Here is a 22,374-nt window from a genome sequence, read left to right as displayed (position 1 = left end):
GGACAGCGAGAAGGGAGTGATAACATTCGAAAGTTTGAAAAGGAATTCATCGGTTTTGTGTCTGCAGAGTATGAGCGACGACGAAGTGAGGAGCATGTTGAGCGAAGGTGATTTGGATGGAGACGGGAACCTCAATCAGATGGAGTTTTGTGTTTTGATGTTCAGATTGAGCCCTCATCTCATGAATCGAGCAAGAGCGTCTAATATCATTTTTTAATGACGACGTTATTTCTTCATCGTATCTATATCTATATCTATATCTATATATCTGCGGATTTAACGATACATATATAATTTATTGTCATGTAAAATTATTATGAGAAATTTAGTATAAAAATATATTTGAAAATGAGAAACTGTTGCATGAGAATTGTAAAGACTGAGACTGCTAAATATCGAAATCTGACTTCTGAACTTTATAATTTTAATTCTAATATAATAATCTGAAATTGTAAATTCATAAATCAACAATAGATAAAACATCTTTAAATTAAAATAAAAAATATATTTTATTCATGATGAATGCCAAAAAAAGCTTATGGTATATAAATTCACATTCTAATATATTATTTAATTTATATAATACAAAACAGTAAATTAAAACAATTTATTAAGAAACAGGTTTGGCGACTTTTTTTTAATTGAGTGGTGGTGAAACATGAACACGTGACTCATTCATTCACGAGGTCAATCTCCAACTATATGGGACAAGAAGTATGCAGTGTGAAGATGTATTGATTAAAATACATTTCATAAACTAAAATTTTGTATAGCTTATCAGTTTTTTTTTCCCAATGGAGTACAAAATCATCAAGATAGTATTTTAGAAAGTAATAGAAAAAACTTTTGAACTAACCAAAACAACATAGAAAAAAAAGAAGAAAAATATTTTATGTGATGTTTCTTGATACGAATTGCTTCGTCAGTCATCCTTGCATTAGTCTCAAAACGGAGAATGATTGCTGATACAGGTAATTTTACAAGTATAGTATCGATGTTTTTAACTTAGATTTACGCTAGTTTTCGAGTAGAATTATGTGTTTGGTATGTGTCGTGTAGGAATTCAGGTAACAAGCATTTTCTCTGATCAACAATGTCACGAGAAAAAAATAAATAGATTGACTATGTTATCAATTGAGAAATTTTTGAACAATTAGATTAGAATTTTTAACTCTAAAACTATAAGACGAGTCTTGAATGTCTTGAATATTGCACATTTTTAAATTTTTATATTGTATTTAATATATGGATTTAATTCAAAAGAGTTGTTATGTGTCATGCTCTTTTTAAATTTAGAGTCAAACTCAAAAATTGTTTAGATCGGTCATGCATTAATGTAGATCTCAAACGATCGAACCACGTAAATATCTTGTTGATGTTCTTTCTTTCATTCTGTTTTCTGCGTTGATTCATCCCTGTTCGAGATAGAAACTTGTTGCATTTGAGTGATTCACTGCAACAAAATTGAAATTATTTGAGAGGTATGATGGGTCTAACTTGTTCTTTGATGACCGTCGGATTATGAGTTTGGATTCGAACATAGCGGGGCGGGTATCGGACTATTGGTATGCCAAAAGTTAAACGGATTGGACGTTTTTTGGCCACCAACGACTTCGGCCCAGTTTTATCGAATGGTATTTGGTTCCAGGTAAGGTTCAATCCAGTTAAACCAAGCGAGCATCATTTTAATTTTTTTATATACGTAATATATATACATCCGAGCATAAATTTCAAAAGTCATTTAATGATATAATATTAGTCTTCCAAATTCCTTTAAAAATAATTTTTTTTAAAAAAATTGATGATTTTAAATACAATTCCTAATATGGTTCGAAAGACTCCTCAATGAATAGGAATTGTTTATATATTGTATCGTTTGGTTTGAATGATGATCTTATAAAATTATAAGATCTATAATTCTAATAATTTATAAAGTTGAATCAAAGATTGATTACATGAAATAAAATATATAATCAATTGATATAATATTATTTATATCAAACGATGTATAGTATGACAAGCAAAGCAAGGTTTAGTAACACTTAACTTTAAAGGAGAAAAATATACGACACAATGGGCATATTAAATTATCAATTGCTGCGCATCCTTTGGAAAGAGACACTTCAATCTCGATGACAGCTACTTTTCCCCAAACGCTTCCTCCCTCTAGTTATTATATTATCACTCTGCGATTTTAATAAACCTTCCCCACATTTAATACCCGCAAAACTTATTATTTTTTACACAATATAATAAACAAAATAAACATTCTTTTTGTCTTTTCTCTGCGTTTTAATTTATAATATTTGTCAGAGCCAGAGTACTAGTTGAAATTTTAAAATACCAATATAACCTTCTTTTCTTTTCCATTTTTTTTATACATCTTGGAAGCTAGGTTTGACGAAGTACCCCGAGTTTTGGCTTATACCAAATATAGTCATTTTGTTCCCACGTACTCTATATTGTAAGTATCACGTTATAATAACAGTGCGAGTAACACCAAATGAAATGCAAAAAAAATAAATATTAATTGTGAGGAAATTTTGAACCGGTATGGCCTCCGGAGCTTGTGCATTGCCGGTCGAGGACACTTGTCGGTGTCGAAGTAGAACTCACCGTTGTGTGAGGACTTGGCTCACAACCCGCCGTCGCTATCTCCTGCATCAAACCCAAGCATTCCAACAGTCTATCCTGCAATAATTATGACAACAGAATCAATCAAATGCAAAATAAATGATTTATTGAGCTTCGAAATGCAGAACTGTTTGAAGAAGATTTGGAGTGAAATTTTAAATAAAACAGTGAAAACTTTGTAGTACTCTGCTTACTTTGTCCAAATATTCACATGAAGAAATCGCGGATAAGGAAGAAGAAAAACTCTGCGGCATCAAGTCCTGAATGGCGCAGAGAAGAGCTGAAGCTGCAGTTGTCGAAGGATTGTGCTCTGAAATCTTCAACACTGCAATTGATAAAATAGAAACCATTAAGCATGGAAAATGAAGCAAATTTATGCATGAAAAAAATCTGATAATTTAAAGAGAAATACCATGTTGAACGTCGAAAATGATATCTGAAGCTCTGTGTGTGAGAGCTTGAGTTAACGACGAGTCTTCGATCTCGAAAAAGGAAATGAAATAGCGAAGTAAGGAGAAAGGGGTGATAGATCGCATCCTCCATTGCAGAGTCGCTAAAATAATGGTTTCCATTCTTTGAACCGATCGTGAATCAAACTCGAAGCCTTCTTCCCTCTGTTAATTTCACGAGAGTAGACATATCACCACCAACGTAATCCATATTCCAAAAATCTTCAACAAATTTATCGAACCAGTGTACGAGAAGCTGTATTATAGTGTGTGAATTGGTAATATTACCGATAAATCGGCGAGGATAGCTGATAAATCAGAGTTCCTCATTTTCGCAGCAAGTGAAAGGCATGCAACAACCAAAATGTGCGAAATCCATGGCCTTTTCTCCTGATTCACATCGGTTCCCGACACGATTAATCACATAACTCGTTACTGAAAATGCATTAATCTTCGAAACACGAAATTTACCAGAGTTTCATGTTTAGATATGAACCGGTCCATGTAATTCACAGCTAGGTATACTAACCATGGATCTAAATTATATGAGAATTTCGCCTGCAGAAACACCACCACCACCAGACAAAGCAAACTTCACCAACAAATGAAATCAACAAAAAACAAAAACAAATTCCAATAGCTAAAAACTTACGTGAGATATGAGAGCGAGAGCACGGCTGCGAATTGTAAATCTTGATTCGGAGGATTGGAAGGCGATCAGACAGGGCATGTGTTCGGACTCATTGGCGAAGAGCGACGAAACGCCGTCGTATTGCTGGATTGTCAATGGATCCTGAAGATCCAGTTCCATTTTTATATTTTGTGTAAATTTGAGTAAAGAGGAAATAATATTATACTGTATTGTGTGGATGAACAACTCTTGATGTCCCCTATTTATTCAGGCGAATCCATTGTTAGTAATAAAGTTGGACTCGAGTCAATAAATACGAGTGATTATGAACTTTTCTTTATAATATCGTGAATCCATCATCGAGATCCCGTCGTCCCAAATATGCTAGGTCGAATGATCGTTTAATCTTTTAGATTTTACGCATAACTGATTATAGATTTGATCTTCATCGACTCAAACATTGAGATACCAATGTCCGGGATATATATGCTATGCTCGGTAGAATTAACGATTAACCCTTTATATGTTGGTTGGGCATTAATATTTTTTGAAAGAACTTTCTAAAATGATTATTTTATAATCTATTTTTTTTTTATCGTATTAATCGAAGGTAGTAAAGTAGGGAGGTAATGACCAATGAGAGAGTGGGGAAGGAGTTTCTCTCTGGATTTTATTTTAAATTAATTATCTGTACCTGACAACATTCTTCTGTGTCACACATGTGACTGTAATAAATGCCTTGATTTATCTGTGTCGTATCATCATTTTCATATGAATATACAATTAGGCATAAATTTAGCAATGGTTTTCAATACACTCTTGTGAGACACGTGGATCGACGATCTTTTCAATAAAAAAAACTAAATTATATATATTTTTGTCATATATGTATGTTATGTTGATGGAGAATTAACAGTTGTCATAGTTAAGATATCTATATATTGATATGTTTAGTTTAAATATTTGTATGATTCAATTTTTTTAAAAACAAAATAATTCACTACACGCATTACGTGTGTCACATGTTGCTAGTATTAGTATATAGAATAGGTAGTTTGTAAGACAGTTTCAAGAATCTTTATCTGTGAGACGTGTCTACTCTACCGATATTTACAATGAAAAGTAACACTCTTAACATAAAAAATAATATTTTTTCATGGATGACCCAAAGAAGATGTATGTATCACAGAATACGACCGTGAGACTTCTCACACAAATTTTTACCTAGTATATATTACTTATAAAGTTGTAAAACTTCTGCATTTGCCCCAAACAATCACACTAGTCGATAAAATTGAAGATATCGATCCAAAACCGTAAAATTATGAAGGCCCTATATAATTTCCCAAAAAGTCACGGTTTTCTATCGTAGACTGCTAGAACCTGGCCAAATGTTTTACTGGCGTGATCGATCCGGCCTGTCCATGCTACCAACGATAATAGATACCTTCTAGCATTGAACTAGTCCGATCGACCCAAACATTATAATAGCTGGAATTGCAGAGAAAGCAGTCAGATGATATCACAAGTATTATATTTCTCGGATCGATTGGTAAATATAGCGTAGAAGATGCCTTTTGAAAAGCAAGAGGTACGTGCATGAAACATGCATTCCAGTAATTGCTTTTTTGTTTAAGTAATTAAGTCTATATATGTTATGCCAAAATGTGCGTTTGCATAACATGATCGGAGTTAACTTATATACGTCGTCGTAATGGGTACATGTTTCGCGCAATACAGCTCCATCCTACCTGATATACATCTTTTATTTACACTCTTTATGTCAAAGTGTGTGGAAACTTTACTCCGTAACAATGATTCTGTTCTTGGCATGTGGATGTCCACACACACACACACACACATATAAGATTCTGATGATTTTTGTCGACTCGGAACAAGACTTGGCTTTATGGGGTTGGCCAAAAGAAGAGAACCAAATATTAATTTTTCTCTTTTAGTTAGTGTTACACACCCAACTAATTGGAAATTGTACACTTTGATATGTCACCCTTTTCTTCACATATTCTTTGCTTCGATGTTGAGATTATGCTGTTGTCTCTTTAATCTTGCATGCGAAAGGATTCACTACACTAGCTTTTCATTGATACAAGAGAAAGCCTTGGACCTCATTTACAATTCCACTTGTACGTACTCGATGGAACTCCAATATCTTTCGCTTTTACTTTCTCGCTTTCCTATCTTTAAATTAATTCATAGCTCACATATAATTTCTTATAAATTAAATAATCCCCCCCCCCCCCCCCCCCCCCCCCCCTAAAAATGTATAGGTTTGACTTGCAGTCATGATTAGGTTTGGATCCCAATCGTTAACGCCACCACGAAATTGTGTTTGAACCATATATATACATACATGCCGCCGAAAATCACAGAACTTGATATTGCGAAACTTAACAAAATTAAGATTTTATGTGGTAATGTTTAGAAAATAATTAGTTGACAGAAAATCTTAATCTTGGTCCGCTACTTAACTTTGTATGCAGGTGGAAATGATTAATATAGAGAGGCACGCTTATACACACACACACACACACACACACATATATATATGTGTGTGTGTGTGTGTGTGTGTGTGTGTGTGAAGGAACACCTCGTAGACATGAAATTGGAGTGCATGCATTCTTTCACGCCTTCAATCCCATGCACGGGCATGATCATCATTGTCATTCATGAGTATGTATATGGACGGACAACCCTGTGGGCCTATTCATTCTACAAATTATAGGCACACAACGTTTGATATTCCGTCATGGACTACACAAAATATATACTCAATATTATATTTTTTTTATTTAATTGATATCTTCACCCCTTTTAAATTTTAATTATGTGTGTGACTGATATTTTGTATGATCGATTACTTGCCTTTTCTCAAAAGGCTATAAAAGTTAATAACGGTTCAACTTGTTAATTGTCCCACATCGGTTGGATAAATAACTATTTGAGTGGACATATATTGGCTTGGACAATCCTCCCCCCTTGAGCAAGCTTTTGGGGTTGAGTTAGGTTCAAGTTTCAATCTTAACATGGTATCAGAGCCCGGGTTTCACCGTTATGTGTTGGACTGTCCTATAATTAGGCCATCCGTTTTGCCCATAATTGGGTCATTTGTAAACTCCACGCTCCACTTTGAGTGACATATATTGGCTTGGACAATCCTCCCTCCTTGAGCTAGCTTTTGGGGTTGAGTTAGGTCCAAGTTCCAATCTTAACATGGTATCAGGGCCGGGTTTCACCATTATGTGTTGGACTGCCTATAATTAGGCCACCCGTTCTGCCCATAATTGGGTCATTTGTAAACTTCACGCTCCAGATGTTCATTCCTAGACGTGAGAGGGGTGTGTTAATTGTCCCACATCGGTTGGATAAATAACCTTTGAGTGGCATATATTGGCTTGGACAATCCTCCCCCCTAGAGCTAGCTTTTGGGGTTGAGTTAGGTTCAAGTTTCAATCTTAACACAACTCAAATATTTTTAAATCGTACATCGGCTCAAACGTCACGTTTTGATTGTTCTACCCATCAAGGACAATTACCAGACTCCAACAATCGCATTCCAATAACAACAGTCTCTACAATCAATGAAATTTACTTTGATATCAATTGTAGAATCGAACATTTATCTTTTTACCAAAATATTCAGTTAGTGCTAACATTGCAACCCAAATCTTTTTAAACTGTACAACAATTCAATCATCCCCATTGCTCTACTTAATAGAATAATTATTAAACACATTCACATAGACCTGAATTTTTAGATATTTATAACGCTTTTAAATTGTATAATAATATAAGATAAACATTATTTTTGAGAATCTGAAAATTACTTTTAATTTTCTTAGACCAAATAAAACACAAAAATAGATACAATGAAAAATTATTACAGTCTAACACATGCAAATAATGTAGAATTTATATGCGAACCAACAATTTATATTAAACAAATTAAAAGTGATGAGTGCACATGGATAATATAGCAAAAAAATTAAATAATACTAATATTACTAAAACTTATAATTTATTAGTGTATAATATATAGATCATGATCACCTATTGTCCTATAATTAGTCAATCAACAACGGGGTAATTAATTAAAAAAATGATGTGATTAAAATATTACTCTTTATGTGGAAACATATATACTCCCCAATTATGATCCAATTTAATTTGTAAGAGCATGGGGGCAATCAACCTATTAAAAAAAATTTAAAATTTGTTATTTTTTGCATTAAATTTACATATAAAACAATTGTTTCCATCTCTTACATTGTCCTATTTCACTTTATAATAATTATTGAGACCGTACAGCTTCGTACAAGTGAATAAAGAGGAAAGTAGTGATACTAATCAGAAATACAAAAAAATAATGAATTTCCTCGATTGCGAATAATAAAACATTAATTGATTACAAATTTTTGTTTCATCGAATTTTTTTATTCAAGTTCGATAACGAATTATATTTATAACCTTGGAGAGTCGAAAACCTTATCAATTGATCCACTTTGATATTTTAATTGTTGAAATTGTATTCAAGTCGTAGAAATTGTGTTTACTAATATTATGTATACATAGACCCGGTTGATTAAACTGACCCGACCCAAGTAATCTGGACCAGATTACAGGTTTTCAAATTGCCTATCGTATTAGAAGCCTGTACTGCGAACCCAACTAAGGTGGGGCTGTGATCTCTTTGCATCATTATTGGGTACTTAAAACTGGATAATGGCCCAACTAATTTACTTCAAAAGCCCAACTAGAGTTTAGAAGGTCCGATACACAGGGATGTCACGTGAGGAGATTTGAAGTTATAAATTTCAAATTCATTTGATTATTTTGATGAATTAAGTTGGTTGTGTGTCAAATCCACCTCTCTATTATTTCATGTACATGTGAAAGAGTGTCGTTGAGTTGTCAAAATCAACAACTGATTTTTATCTTCTCTATAATATATTCATAGATCGCTAACTTACAGACCGAACTCTATATACTAGTCTCTAAATTAGGGACCGAAATATATTAACCAGTCTCCAATTAGAGTTAGGGATGTAAACGAGTTGAGCCGAATCATATCAGGTTCGAGCTTGGTCGTTTATGATATACATATATATACACACTCGAGCTTGGTTTGTTTATAGCTCGTTTATCGTTCTTAACGAGCCAAGCTCAACTCGTTAAGCGGGCTTGTTCACTTTTTCAAACTTGTTAAACAAGTTCGTTTTAAAGCTCGTAGAGTATTTTAGTCAAAAAATCAACTAATAAATGAGAATCTAAGAGATATGATTACGTTTCAAAAAAATAGCAAAACAATATTTGTCCACAAGATAAGAGAATTTAGAGAGTTGATTTTGATATTTTTGTTTAAACAAAAAAGTAACAATGAAGTACTTAAAAAATTAAACAATTCATCAATATAACATCATATAGCTAGTAAATTCTATGTCCAAAAATACAAATTTTCATACCTTATATTCTCCAATTTATTTTTTAAAAAGTAAGTTTGGAAATATCTATAAGGATATCCAAACATTACCTATATGTTACTACTATTTAGAAAACTGGAATAAATTTATAAAATAAAGTTTTACTGTAGCTAATATAGGATAAATTCAACCCATCAACTAAATAAACAAGATTGGGCTATCTTCACCTTTATTCAGATTAGATGAAAAAGATTTATAAAATATAAATAGTAATTAAAATAAAATTAGTTAGGAGTAGGATTGCCACCATTATAATATTATAGGCAAATACTTATGTGAGACGGTTTCACAGGTCGTATTTGTGAGACGGATTTCTTATTTGAGTCATCGATGAAAAAAAAATTATTTTTTATGCTAAGAGTACTACTTTTTATTGTGAATATGGATCTGGTTGACCCGTCTCATAGATTAGGATCCGTGAGACGATCTCACATAAGACCCACTCAATATTACATACTTAGGTTGGTTGGCACACACTTCTCCCAAAGTAGGATAATGAAACCATATAATAAATGAGTGAGTCTCATGTGAGACCGTCTCACGGATCATAATCTGTGAGACGGGTCAACCCTACCTATATTCACAACATAAAAAGTAATATTTTTTCATGAGTGATCCACATAAGATATCCGTCTCACAAATACGACCCGTGAGACCGTCTTACACAAGTTTTTGCCATAATAAATAACCATAGCAAGGTGTAATATTTCACTAGTGTAAACAATTCAGTGATATAATATATAAAAATAAAATGTCAATTTTAGTTAAATATACATTGAGTTGTGTATCTTGTATTTTTTTGTTGAATCAATATAATCCATAATTATAGTCCGACCGTTAATTATGATAATTTTCGTCAAAATCATATAACTAGATGAATAATATAATTGTTAAAGACTATATCTCTTGTGATACGATCTCACGAATTTTTATCTGTGAGATGGGTCAGCCCTACCGATATTCACAATAAAAAGTAATCTTCATTAGCATAAAAATTAATATTTTTTCATAGATGACCCAAATAAGAGATCCGTCTCACAAAATACGACTCATGAGATCGTCTCACACAAGTTTTTGTCATTGTTAAATTTATGCTAATTACACTGTTAGAAAAATAACTCGTGAACAAAAATCTGAGTAACAAATTCCGGCTCAGCTCCATTCGATTCTTGTCCTCCATTCAAATATAACTTTTGTTAAAAAAAATTATTTTTAAAATTCTATGAACCAAAGAATTATACGAGGAGTTTTGACCTTTTTACATGCCTACACATACGGTGTCATCGTAACAAATCCATATAATTTCACGATCCTCAAATCCCGTTGCACACGGAGATGGGATGATATTCTTTGGGAACGTTTTTGCTTGCGAAAACAACAACGATCCCAATCGATCTTTTTGCGTGAATCTAATGAGAATCTCTTGAAAGAGACGGGAAATTTGGCTGTCGCTCTCTTTTCAGGGAAAAGTCAGCCACTGAAAAACGTATTCATGCGGATTCTCTTTTTCTTCTATCTTCTCGTTTAGTTATTTGAATGATTGAATCTTTTTGTACACAGTGTTATTATTCGTTCTTGATTCGGGATTTTCATTGCCATTTCTCATTTTCTCTTTCGTAATCAGGTGTAGTATGGTAAGATTATTCCATCTATGTATTCTTTCTTGTTCTTGAGTTGTCATGAAAACTGAACATACGATGATGATTTTGGATATTATGTTTAAAAAATTTATACCCCATATAGCACTATCTCTTACTTGATTCGAAAAGTTTTCTTTTTGATTGCATTAATTCATTGGATTAACACAATTTTCTTGGTTTCATATTCGGTTTCTTGTGTCCACACTGCTATAAGTTCTCTAATGAAAGTTTCAGAAAATTCATGTTGAAATTGTTTATTTATAGGCGACTGAGTATAAAAGTTGCGTTTTTGGAAGACAGCCATTTGTGGGAAGGTGAGTCTCCTCTACACGATTTACTGAGACGCGCGAATGTTCATTAATTGTCTGATTGAAAGAGAGGTGGTGTCTTTTGTAACCTATTCTTTGAACCATTCACTTATTCTGGTGGTCATGTAATTGATATGCTAAATGTTTAGATAATTATACTTTGATTACTTTTTTCTGCATATTGAACGTATGTGTCCATCTAATAGTTTAAGAGAAGGGGCCACAATGGGTGATGTTGTGCCGGCCGATGTTGCGAGTCCCACCAGGCTTGAGGTTTGTGATGCTTGTTTTTTTGGTAAGTTGGCGCTAGATTATTTGTGTTCTTGATGCAATTTTTATTGCCCGGATTAATTTACAGGGGAAAACTATGGCAATTGTGTACTGTTGGTTTTTTGGACTGGGATCTCTTGTCTCTTGGAATAGTATGCTAACAATCTCAGATTACTACTATGCGTTGTTCCCGGTAATGTATCCATATCATAAAAACTTGATTTCCATCATATATTCTTGGCTACTTGAAAAAAGTTATGGAAAGTGGTCACTGCTAAATTTGGTGTATTTTCGGGGCGGGTGGCTTTGGCGAGTTTGGTCTCCTTTTGGAGGACTCTTGGAATGGTTTCAGGGCCTGACTAGATATGTGAAAGAATGTTCTTTTTCAATGATCTATCTATAACTGCAATAACTGTCATCATATTCATTGGGAGAAGTTCCAGATAGGAAGAACTCATCTATGCTGAAATCTTTTCCTTTCTCCACTTTCTTTGCAGGATTACCATCCTTCCAGAGTACTTACCCTCGTTTATCAACCGTTTGCCTTTGGTACAATGGCAATACTTGCTTTTTACGAGGCGAAAATAGATACAAGGAAGCGTAACATTTTCGGATACATTCTTTTCTGCTTGAGTACCTTTGGGCTTCTAATTGTATGTTCTGCACTCAATGATTTTTTGTTTCATCTTTAATATGATTACCCAAGAACACTTCAGTGGCTGTGATCAACCATCATATACAGTTGAATTTCTGCTCTACCAGATAGATTTAGCGACATCTGGAAGAGGGGGCATTGGGAATTATCTAGGGATTTGTGTTCTTGTTGCTGCATTTGGAGTTGCAGATGCTCATGTTCAAGGTGGAATGGTTGGAGATTTATCTTTCATGTGCCCCGAATTCATCCAAGTAAAATCCATTTTAGGTTTTCAGGTTTTTTTTTCTCAAAACGTAAGATGTTGATAATATATTTATCACTATTCTTGTTTGAAATTGCAGTCATTCTTTGCTGGTTTGGCTGCATCAGGGGCTTTAACTTCTGGTTTGAGGCTAATTACCAAAGCAGCTTTTGATAAAACAAATCATGGTCTCCGTAAGGGTGTCGGTAAGTTTCTTATCCTCCATACTGCATAACAAAATCATATCTGCCACCATATAGCAACATTTGGCATAAGATTTTTTTGTGTTAATTAGTTTTCAGATAACGACGCTTTTGTTCATTATGGTATTTGCAGTGTTGTTTCTTGCTATCTCAACTTTCCTAGAGTTCCTATGTATTTTCCTATACGCCTTTGTCTTTGCCAAACTACCGATCGTCAAACACTTCCGGAGAAAGGCTGCTTTAGAAGGATCTACAACAGTTGCAGCTGATCTTGCTGCGGCTGGGATTCGAACCAGTCACAGCGGAAATGTAAAGGAAGTTAGCTTAAGATTCCTCAAAAGGTTCCTTAAATAGTAACTGGATACCAAAATCTGAACAAATATCGTTTGTTGTTACAGGATGATGCTAAACAAGAGAGGCTAAGTAACAAGCAATTATTGATGCAGAACATTGATTATGCAATCGACCTCTATTTGATCTATGTCCTCACATTATCAATTTTTCCCGGATTCTTGTATGAAAACACCGGTACTCACAAACTGGGATCTTGGTAAGCGAATACGAACATGCATATTCATTGGATTTTTGGACGTCTCTCACCAAGAATGCCTCGGAAGATTTATTTTAATAACCTTTTTCGAATAGGTACGCAGTTGTTCTCGTAGCAATGTACAACGTGTGGGATCTCATTGGAAGATACATCCCTCTTATTGAATGCATTAAACTGGAATCACGAAAAGGTCTGATGATTGCAATACTATCACGGTTCGCCCTTATTCCTGCTTTCTACTTCACAGCAAAGTATGGGGACCAGGGATGGATGATTTTCCTCGTATCATTTCTCGGATTAACAAACGGACATCTCACTGTTTGTGTCCTCACAGCTGCTCCAAAGGGCTACAAAGTAAGTTGAAACAACATCACACTAAATGCGGGACAACTTGATACTTAGTAGTTACTTTGTGACCGTAACATTGACGAACTTTTGAATTTGCAGGCACCAGAGCAGAATGCATTGGGTAATTTGCTGGTGTTATTTCTTCTTGGGGGCATATTTTCAGGGGTTGCTCTCGACTGGCTGTGGATTATAGGTAATGGGACTTTCTAAGAAGACATCAAACTTTCTATTTTTAAGAAAGTTTTCCACGAGCTGATGGTTTTGTTATGGAAAGCATTTGGTCGGACTTACAAACAGTTGACTCATTCGTTGTCTATTGAATCAGACGGGCTTTCGTGATTCTTGTTCATATTGTTCTATTTCTTTTATTAAATAATTAACTAGATACCTTTGGCATAATTTAAATTATTTTACTTAAAGGAGAGATTTTATTAATGATAAATCGATAAATTAATCAGCTAAAAAACTCGTCAGAATTTTTATAATTAAATATGAACTATTTCACGAAATATTATAAAATTGTAAAATAATTATAAACAAATCAAATAATATTAATCTTCTACGGATAAAATAGAAATGCAAAATTTGTGTGAGATGGTCTCATGAGTCGTATTTTGTTAGATGGATATCTTATTTGGATCATTCATGAAAATGTATTACTTTTTATAGATATCTAACATAAAATGAATAAATTATTTATTGAAATGAGTTGATAATGAAATATTTGAGAATATAAAATGTATCTAAATAGGGACATCAATTCGGGTAGGGTTGAACAATGAGTATCACAAAAAGGTTTTCACCTCCAACCTGACCCGAACCCAAACCAACCTACAAATTATGAACCCGAATTTGAACCAACCCAACACACCCAATCAACTCGATTTAAAAAAAAATAGATATGCTTTTTTAGAAAAATATATATGATTTTTTAATATGCATACATTATTATTTTATTATTAATAAAAAATTAAATAAAAATTCAAAATACATAATAAATATTTAATTTAAACACATAATAACAAAACATTTGCCTAAATAATAATGATAATTATGTTTCATGGATTTAAATATTTAAATTTAAGAATAGAAGTTGTGTAAACTATTAATTAATTTATAAAAAAATAATTGTTTAAGAAATGTAAATATTTCACAAAATAAATATTAAATGAAAAAATTAAAGAGATAAATAACAATAAAATGTCTAAACATGTCAAAGTAACTCGGTAAATTTTTTCAAAAATAAATATTTTACGAAATAAATATTTGATCCTCATTTATTAATAAATTCATAAATTAAAGTTAACTTGTAGAAATTTAAAGTATATTTAATATAAAAAATAAACAATTGTTTAAAAAATTAATTTTTTATAAAATAAATATTATATGATGAAATTAGTGATACCAATATAGGATTAAAAAAATTCGAACATACGATATAAAAATTGGAGCCAATATTTCTCAATTCTATAAAAATAATTATTTTTTAAAAAGATCGAGCCAACTCAGATCAGTCCGGATTGACCCGAACCCGACCCGACCCAACCCAACCCAACCAATTTTTTCGGGTTTGATTTCGAGTGCAACCCGATTTAACCTGAATTTGAAAACTCCCAACCGAAACATGATTTTTTCAGGTCGAGTTCGTTTTTTATGCCCCTGTAATAGATTGTTTGTGGAACCCTTAACCTCTAATCGTTATTACAATACAATTTGATTAGGGTTAATTAATTACAGCGGAAAACGAATAAATATTTTTTTTTTACAATGAGCCCAAAATGTGTCAATTATAATTATAATACTTAAAATAGTATATAATATAGTCTCGTTTCAACACGTCACAATATAAAATAATCTCACACGTAATCCAAAACAACTACATACAACCAAACTCATATCCTCGGGACATACCCCGGTATATAGATACATATACATATATACTAGGAAAGACCACGAAACCTCAAATCAACCATGACTCCCTCCATAAGTACTATATCCGGTCTCCTGATAATCTGAAGTACCTGTCATTGTCAACATACAAAGACAACAACAGCCTCCTTTGGGGTGAGCAAATCTCCGTCTGAAACAACCACAATATATACCACAAGTATCTAAATAATGATATATGATATGCAATGCATGTATGTCGTGAAAGTATCAGGTCAAATGCCCATCAACTGAGCACATGTCAGAATCAAACGAATCGCTATCAAATCAATACTCGAGCTGGCACACCGGCCTCAATCAGAGATACTCGTATGATAACGTGACAAAGCGCTATCAAATCTCAATCAATTATCGGGACTAATGTCTATGCTTTAAAGGCCACATAATACCAAACATAGCATCGTGTTCACAAACCCTAGAATCAAATCCAATTATTTCAGGGTATCCAAGGATCATAGCTCAACGTGCATGTCATGTATGCCACATCAACTCAAAAAATAAGGCATATAGACATGTATTCTCAATCCAATCAATCAAACATATATCGCATAATACATATACCTGTCGTATGTTACCCGATCGCAGTATACCTCAATTCTTCGTTTCAGTCAATGTGGCTTGAAGATATCAGTATAAAATTCTATCTACATCAATAACACATTCATTTCAATCAATTACATCATTTAAAATCATCCATATAAGTTTCAAATATATTTTGAAACTTCAAAAATTCATATTAAATCGAAATCATAACATAATTCAATTCGACATCAAAACTTAGTTTCTTATCGGCTATTCTACCACATATATAATTAGAATTAATAATTATCTTTAAAATAATAATAATAATAATAATAACAACAATAATTCATTTTTTAATTAAAATTTGAGCAGTGACTCTTGGACTTCGGATGCAATACATTTTTTTTTAGGAGTAGGTTTCTTGTGAGACGGTCTTACAAATTTTTATCTGTGAGACGAGTCAGCTCTACCGATATTCAAAATAAAAAGTAATACTTTTAACATAAAAAATAATATTTTTTCATGGATGACCTAAATAAAATATCAGTCTCATAAAATACGACCCGTGAGAATGTCTCACACATATTTTTTTCATTTTTTAAAGAAAATTTAAGTGAGAAAACAAGTAGCAATAGATTCATATTTTAAAAGAATAAGACATAATAATTGTAACAATTTTAGTAATTTATTAATATTTTTTTTTATGAATGTCTATAGGATTTATTTAAAGATTTTGCGAGAGTAAAATCTTTATCTAAATATCAAAATACTTAATTTATCATCTTAGTTCAAGTTGAGGAAAAAAATATTATCTAATAATAAATATATAAATTCATCGAATATTAATTTATGGACATTAGATTATATGACGTGCTATTGGTATTAAAAAAATAATTTTATCTCATTAGCATCATATAAATTATGTGTGTGAGATGGTCTCACATATTTTTATTCATGAGATGGGTTAACTCTACTTATATTTATAATAAAAAACAATATTTTTTCATTGATAGCCTAAATAGAAGACATGTCTCACAAAATTGACCAATGAGACCGTTTCACAAGAATTTTTGTACATGAAATAATCACTACCCAATTTTTCGGGTACCCCGAACCTAAAAAAACAGACATGTTCCAAACCCTAATTTCATCGATCAAAATTTATGAGTTGAATTAGAATTTATCCATATACGATAGAAAGGCACGGGACGCTTGATATTTAGTTTTTTCTGGTCATGCATACAGTGCTTAAGTATAATTTGTAGAGAACAGTAACAATACTACCTCAAATAATCTTCCTGTTATTTTCTCACATATGAACAAATCTTAATCAATCAACAGCTTCATTCTGAGAATTTTTTTGGGAAAGTTTCTTACAAAACTACAAAACACTGAGAACTTTGTTTTGACTAAATCGTTAATAATGTATGTATTCCACTGTGGAAAGGTTCTATATAGAAGAGGCCAAATGAACAGAGATCCATAAAAATGAACATCTAAAATGGTGAGGTGACACATACCACCGAGGAATATTCAGCTTGAGGAGATCATCTCAAGTATGGGGTTGTGTAAGCTGCTGTTAGTAGCCAGAACACCGCCAGAAGGGAATAAAACTCTTCGCTCGAGTTGATCTGCAGCAAAATCAAGTTGACACCCCTTCCAATCAGTCACCTGACCATGAATATTAATTCCTCATTATTGAAACTTTCCAGCTGAAATAATGGCCTCCATGAAATAAAGATTCACAAATTCATGCTGGAAAATGTTCAGAATTTCTAAAATTTTTATCATTAGTCAATTGTCGTTATCTCAGTCTGCCTGCCTTAACCATTATAAAAGAAAACTGTTAGCCAAAATCGCTGGCCTCTTCATTATGTCAACTCTCTGAGGATCAACTCTTTCCAAGTTATCTACATATTTGTAGACCGTACACCCGACTTTAGGAGATAAGGAGCTGAAAGATTAAGGTTTAGAAAACAGCCAGCTAGAGTGCTCAAAGGGGTTTTGAATTTGAGTGTTTTCGAGGTAGACGATTTATCAGATAGGTAGATGTGAGAATAGCCTCCCCCAATAGGAATTAAAAGAGATCGATTTCTTGCCATAACTCCATCAAAGAATGAAGTATTCGGTCACATTCAGGCTGCCTTGCCTCATGTTTTTAATTTTCGACCAAATCTCAAATCATTGAGAGATATTTTCCAGGTCTGAATAGCTCTCTTGTACTGCTTACCAAATCTCCTTGGCTGTTTTGTAGCAGACATACGCCCGGCCAATGGAAGGCTCCATAGAATTGATAAGTCAAGCCGTTACAATGGAGTTTTCAGCTTCCCAAAATTTTGAGTCAGTTTCTGATGGGGCTTTGACAACACATGTTAAATACCCAATCTTCCCCCTTCCCTTGATTACAAGAATGACAGAATGAAACATTTCTCGAAAATTCAATCCATTCAGCTTGTGTTGGGTAATTTGCAGTAATTGACTTTCAAATGAGGGATTAGATGACAAACGGTTGACGTGAAGTGACTGGAGTTTTACCATCCAGAGATGTTTCTGAGGCCACGGCAATTTAGGGGAGAAGAAATAACATGCAGGGGGGCAGAAAACCTTGAATCGGTGTCTCTATACCATGAAACAAGAATAATTATTCTGCAAAATCTAGCTTACTTTTCTACAGAAAATGTAAGACCTTTATACAAGTTACATACTCATAATAAAAGTTAATTAAATCACTAATTGATCATATGATCATTTCCTATTCTAGATAACACACAGAAAGGAAAGTCTATACAAAATAATATCTACAATATCTCCTAAATAATTTATGAAATCTTTAACACTGTGATTTTGTTTGTGCAACTATGGGACTATTAGAGGCAAACTCTTATGATGGATTGATGACATACCTTCCCTCCAGCTTCATGAATACATATGACCCCAACAGCATGATCCCAGACCTATAATTTAAATGAGATGAAATCAACTCAATATGCTTTAAATTCTAGCAATTACCAAAAGCTAAATAAAATACCATGATCTCTCGTCTAGTCCTTGCACGAATAATGAAAACAGATGCCCTTCCAGATGCCACCATCAGATATTTACAGAGACTGCCAGAAGGCAAACATCGATGAATAAGACAGCATTTAAATTAAAATTGAATATGCATCTGTTGTAAACATATTTCCAAATTAATGCATGCTTGAATTATCAAGGTTTGCATAGCCACGAACTGATTTGATGATTATGTCAAATCAATAGACCATATTGAGCTGAATATCATGCTATTTTAGCATAATTGTGTCCATATAAAATGATTTAAATTCCAAAACATGGTTCATGTTCATAACGAGGAAACCACTTATATATGATAAGTTGTCGATACATCTAAGGCATAACAACAGTAAAGTTATCTAGGCAACTGAGAGACCACATATGCATAGCAAGAGACAAGCACCATACACAGTTATTTACAAGTCAGTAGAGTGATGTGGAAGCACTTCCAAGAATATCATTAGATCGTGAATGAGAATTATGATTTGATCGCTATTTCAATCATGGGTTTTTACATAAATCATTCTCTCATAATCAAATCCATACCCGCACTTTTTATTGCCTCAATAACTCCCTTCCTCTGCTTCCAAAAAACAACCTTTGTCCGTATAATCCAACTAGCAAAGGAATTTTATAAGCAGATTCCACCACAACAAAGAAAAACTCTCACGAGCATACAGTGCAACGACAATGAGAAAATGACAAAGTATAAGCATAAGATAAATACACAACTATCTTCTTGGAATTAATATGAACCTTCCACAACATGTCGGCAGAAGAAAAATCTGGTTCTCCCCAACGCAATCAGCATTATTAGTTGCAGTAAATTTAGCTGACAACGGATATGACTCCCATTGTTGACTATCTGAAATGCAAAAGCGTGCTTCATGAACTTGGTGAAATCTATCAACAAAACACCTGGTCCAATTATCATCCATGTTGGTGTAGCAACTTTGAGAATCCCTGAATCTTTTCCTCCACGTTCCACAACCAACATGAGATATCATGATGATTCCTGATCTAGACATTGGATTCTTGTCTCCCAAAACTTCAGAGGAGAACCTATCTAATTGTTCATCCTCCCAGTTCGGGCAGCCCATAACACCCAAAACAATCTCCCCATTAACAACAAGAGCCAAACCCACCTAAAAGTCATTATTACATAAATAAGAAAAATTATTATCAATACTTCGACTCAGAATCCAGACACCACAACTAAAAAACACCAAGACAGGAAAACCCTGATAGGCACTCTTGATGAAGATGCTGCCACCAACAATATGTATGAGCCATAAGAAAAAATAGAATGCTCTTCCCTAATAATTCCCGACAAAGAAAAAATGAGTTTCAGGATGAGAAATTTCAGAAATGTAATTAAGAAAATCTAATCCTTGGTCATGTGAATTCTATCCACTGACACATAACTATACCAACAATAAACAATGGTTCGCACCAAGTGACCAATATTGTTGTCCTACTTTTGACTAGGTTGACCAAGTGTTATTAGTATGTCAAAATACTAAAATAATGTAATAAAACATATTCAAAATTGACATGAGATTACACACTTACATGAGGAGAAACAGCGCAAGCTGATGCAAAACTAATGGCCTCAAAGAAACCTTGATTGACTCATCGAAATTCTCAAAGAAAAAGTATTAATCACATCAAGCCCCACCGCAGGACAAAAGAGAAACTCATGGAGAGGGCATACCACATAGAGAGCTTCGCCACCTTTGACAAACCCTCGTGTTCCATCAATAGGATCCAATATCTGTATTGCCAATGATGTTAGTAACCAAAATTCAGTTTATATGAGAAAAATAAGAAACAAAACAGTAACTTTTCCCAAACGAATTCAGCATGTCCCAAAACAGTGGCATTTGATGCATAAATTTCATATTAGAAAATAAAAAATCCACTCTGTCAACCTGATAATTTTTCATCAAAAATTTTCGAGTACCTGTATTCCTTAAATTTATTTCCAGCAAACCATTGGTTCTACCAATTCTTCCAATTATTTCACATTCAAATCTTATTGAAAAACATCAAAAATCAAACTAAAATAAAAATTTATACCATCCTAAAATTCATAATCAAGCTCACCCAATATGTAGCCTGCTCAGGTCCGAAGGGATAGGAACCTTTTCCCCCTCTGTCAATTGACTTTAAGATATCACCCGGAGTTAATTCTTTTTCGTCCAAAGTTGATTTACCACTAACAACTTCAACAATAGGACCAACAAGATTGTTTTCACGCAAGAATGCAGAGTCCTCCTCCGCTACCAATGGAATAGAAGGAAACAATCTGCCCATTTCTGCAACATTTAAACATGTCAAGAATAAAAGCATTTACAGTAAATCACGAAGTCACTAGTTCTCTAAGGAGCGAAAAATTACCCAAGCTAACAAGAGCTTGAACACCAAAATCCGCGATGGTTACCGGGGTCTGGTCCATTTTTTCAAGGATTCTTTTATCACTTGAAAACAACGATTTTTGAACCTAAAATTTTAAACTAAATAACCATCGTCTCCATCGAAAAGAAATTGCATCCATGTAAAAGAAGAGAAATAGATCCTACATCAACACAGAGACGACATGCACGCTCGACAACATCAGCAGCCGCTCGAAGATGATCGTAGTACTCCGCTTTCTCTTCGGTAAAAGGAAGTCTAATACTTGACCTGAAAAGAAATGAAACCCTAGGATTAGCGTGGAGAAAATTTTCAGAGGTGAAACTTGGGGGAATGTGGTGTATGATGGAGACCTCGCGGTGAAAGCGCCTTGTCGGAGACGCCTTCGGAAAATGCGGCGGGGATGAGTGGCAGAGAACCGGGAGGCTGCGGAGTATTGGAGGACATTCATGGCGGGAACGAAACGGTCGGCTACGGTGAGATTGGATTTTGGAGATTGAATCGAGGGAGGAAGTAGGACAACGACATACGGGGAAAGGAAAGCGTATTTAACTGCATTTCCTTTTCTTTTTTAGTTATAAAGATACGGTAGTTGAAGGTAATATATAAATTTCAGAAATAAATTTTATTAAATAATTTTTTTTAAAAAAATACAATTATGTGAATTCTTTTTTCATTTTTTGGAGTAAAATAGGATAAGATCAAATCTTATTCCACGTGAAGTTCTTCTTTAACAAAGTCCTCGAGATATCCATGTTTTCATCTTTCGTTTATTATTTTTAATAATATAACAATTTTCCGATCTCACCGTCGATACAAGTAAGGAAAGAGGAAAGAAAACTCTCGTAATGGAAAGATGAAATGTTTTCCTTGTATATTAAATTAATATGGCCCTACACTATTTATATACAACTTTTAAGGGTAAATAAAAGAATACAGCACAATAGTTTGTTATGTTTGTTACACAAATTCTATCCATAGATGACTCCAGAAACACTGCACATGTGTGGGT

At 33.5% G+C, this 22,374-nt stretch overlaps 3 protein-coding genes across 11 annotated transcripts; 1 reads left to right on the top strand and 2 right to left on the bottom strand.

The window, feature by feature from the left end:
• Positions 1 to 2,065: 2,065 nt before the first annotated feature.
• On the bottom strand, positions 2,066 to 3,996 carry LOC140836032 (putative cyclin-D6-1). Its single transcript, XM_073201447.1, has 6 exons — positions 3,736 to 3,996; positions 3,555 to 3,641; positions 3,372 to 3,473; positions 3,047 to 3,248; positions 2,829 to 2,959; positions 2,066 to 2,691 (listed from the first exon to the last, which is right to left on the bottom strand). The coding sequence occupies exons 1-6, from the start codon at positions 3,892 to 3,894 to the stop codon at positions 2,527 to 2,529; spliced, it is 846 nt and encodes a 281-aa protein (XP_073057548.1). The 5' UTR covers positions 3,895 to 3,996; the 3' UTR covers positions 2,066 to 2,526.
• Positions 3,997 to 10,533: 6,537 nt separating this feature from the next.
• LOC140836795 (equilibrative nucleotide transporter 3-like) lies at positions 10,534 to 13,770 on the top strand. Of its 4 annotated transcripts, none has more exons than XM_073202596.1 (11): positions 10,534 to 10,681; positions 11,117 to 11,166; positions 11,367 to 11,433; positions 11,519 to 11,623; positions 11,928 to 12,083; positions 12,193 to 12,336; positions 12,427 to 12,532; positions 12,663 to 12,838; positions 12,928 to 13,079; positions 13,175 to 13,433; positions 13,527 to 13,770. In XM_073202596.1, exons 3-11 carry the CDS (start codon positions 11,386 to 11,388, stop codon positions 13,635 to 13,637), a joined length of 1,257 nt encoding a protein of 418 aa, XP_073058697.1. In that variant the 5' UTR covers positions 10,534 to 10,681; positions 11,117 to 11,166; positions 11,367 to 11,385; the 3' UTR covers positions 13,638 to 13,770. The 4 variants fall into 4 exon arrangements, with proteins under 4 accessions (XP_073058697.1, XP_073058696.1, XP_073058695.1 ...); XM_073202595.1 differs by having other exon boundaries at positions 10,535 to 10,698; XM_073202594.1 differs by lacking the exon at positions 10,534 to 10,681 and adding an exon at positions 10,740 to 10,846 and having other exon boundaries at positions 11,373 to 11,433.
• Positions 13,771 to 17,222: 3,452 nt separating this feature from the next.
• LOC140836794 (putative 3'(2'),5'-bisphosphate nucleotidase, mitochondrial) lies at positions 17,223 to 21,946 on the bottom strand. 6 transcript variants are annotated; one of them, XM_073202590.1, is made up of 9 exons: positions 21,716 to 21,944; positions 21,530 to 21,632; positions 21,348 to 21,450; positions 21,054 to 21,265; positions 20,662 to 20,721; positions 19,680 to 20,092; positions 18,925 to 19,003; positions 18,800 to 18,850; positions 17,223 to 17,567 (listed from the first exon to the last, which is right to left on the bottom strand). In XM_073202590.1, the coding sequence occupies exons 1-9, from the start codon at positions 21,811 to 21,813 to the stop codon at positions 17,430 to 17,432; spliced, it is 1,257 nt and encodes a 418-aa protein (XP_073058691.1). In that variant the 5' UTR covers positions 21,814 to 21,944; the 3' UTR covers positions 17,223 to 17,429. The 6 variants fall into 6 exon arrangements, 5 of the variants coding, with proteins under 5 accessions (XP_073058691.1, XP_073058693.1, XP_073058688.1 ...); XM_073202592.1 differs by having other exon boundaries at positions 19,704 to 20,092; XM_073202587.1 differs by lacking the exon at positions 17,223 to 17,567 and adding an exon at positions 17,574 to 18,515 and having other exon boundaries at positions 21,716 to 21,946.
• Between the last annotated feature and the right edge of the window lie 428 nt (positions 21,947 to 22,374).

The sequence above is a fragment of the Primulina eburnea genome, chromosome 7 (assembly GCF_022965805.1).
Source record: "Primulina eburnea isolate SZY01 chromosome 7, ASM2296580v1, whole genome shotgun sequence".
In the NCBI taxonomy this organism is placed as follows: Eukaryota; Viridiplantae; Streptophyta; class Magnoliopsida; order Lamiales; family Gesneriaceae; genus Primulina; species Primulina eburnea.
Note: the sequence above shows the minus strand (reverse complement) of the source record. Positions and strands in the feature narration are given on the sequence as shown.

Bases quoted from the DNA above. Each gene is read 5' to 3' on its own strand.
- LOC140836794 (XM_073202587.1), bottom strand. From the start codon at position 21,813: ATGAATGTCCTCCAATACTCCGCAGCCTCCCGGTTCTCTGCCACTCAT. The intron at 21,633-21,715 runs GTCTCCATCATA...ATTTCTTTTCAG, and splicing joins CAAGGCGCTTTCACCGCGAG to GTCAAGTATTAGACTTCCTT. The intron at 19,004-19,679 runs GTTGTGTATTTA...GCCTTCTGGCAG, and splicing joins ATATTAATTCCAAGAAGATA to TCTCTGTAAATATCTGATGG.
- LOC140836795 (XM_073202593.1), top strand. The intron at 12,337-12,426 runs GTAAAATCCATT...TTGAAATTGCAG, and splicing joins TGTGCCCCGAATTCATCCAA to TCATTCTTTGCTGGTTTGGC. The intron at 12,839-12,927 runs GTAAAGGAAGTT...TTGTTGTTACAG, and splicing joins GAACCAGTCACAGCGGAAAT to GATGATGCTAAACAAGAGAG.
- LOC140836032 (XM_073201447.1), bottom strand. From the start codon at position 3,894: ATGGAACTGGATCTTCAGGATCCATTGACAATCCAGCAATACGACGGC. The intron at 3,642-3,735 runs GTAAGTTTTTAG...GTGTTTCTGCAG, and splicing joins CTCTCGCTCTCATATCTCAC to GCGAAATTCTCATATAATTT. The intron at 2,692-2,828 runs GTAAGCAGAGTA...TAATTATTGCAG, and splicing joins CATGTGAATATTTGGACAAA to GATAGACTGTTGGAATGCTT.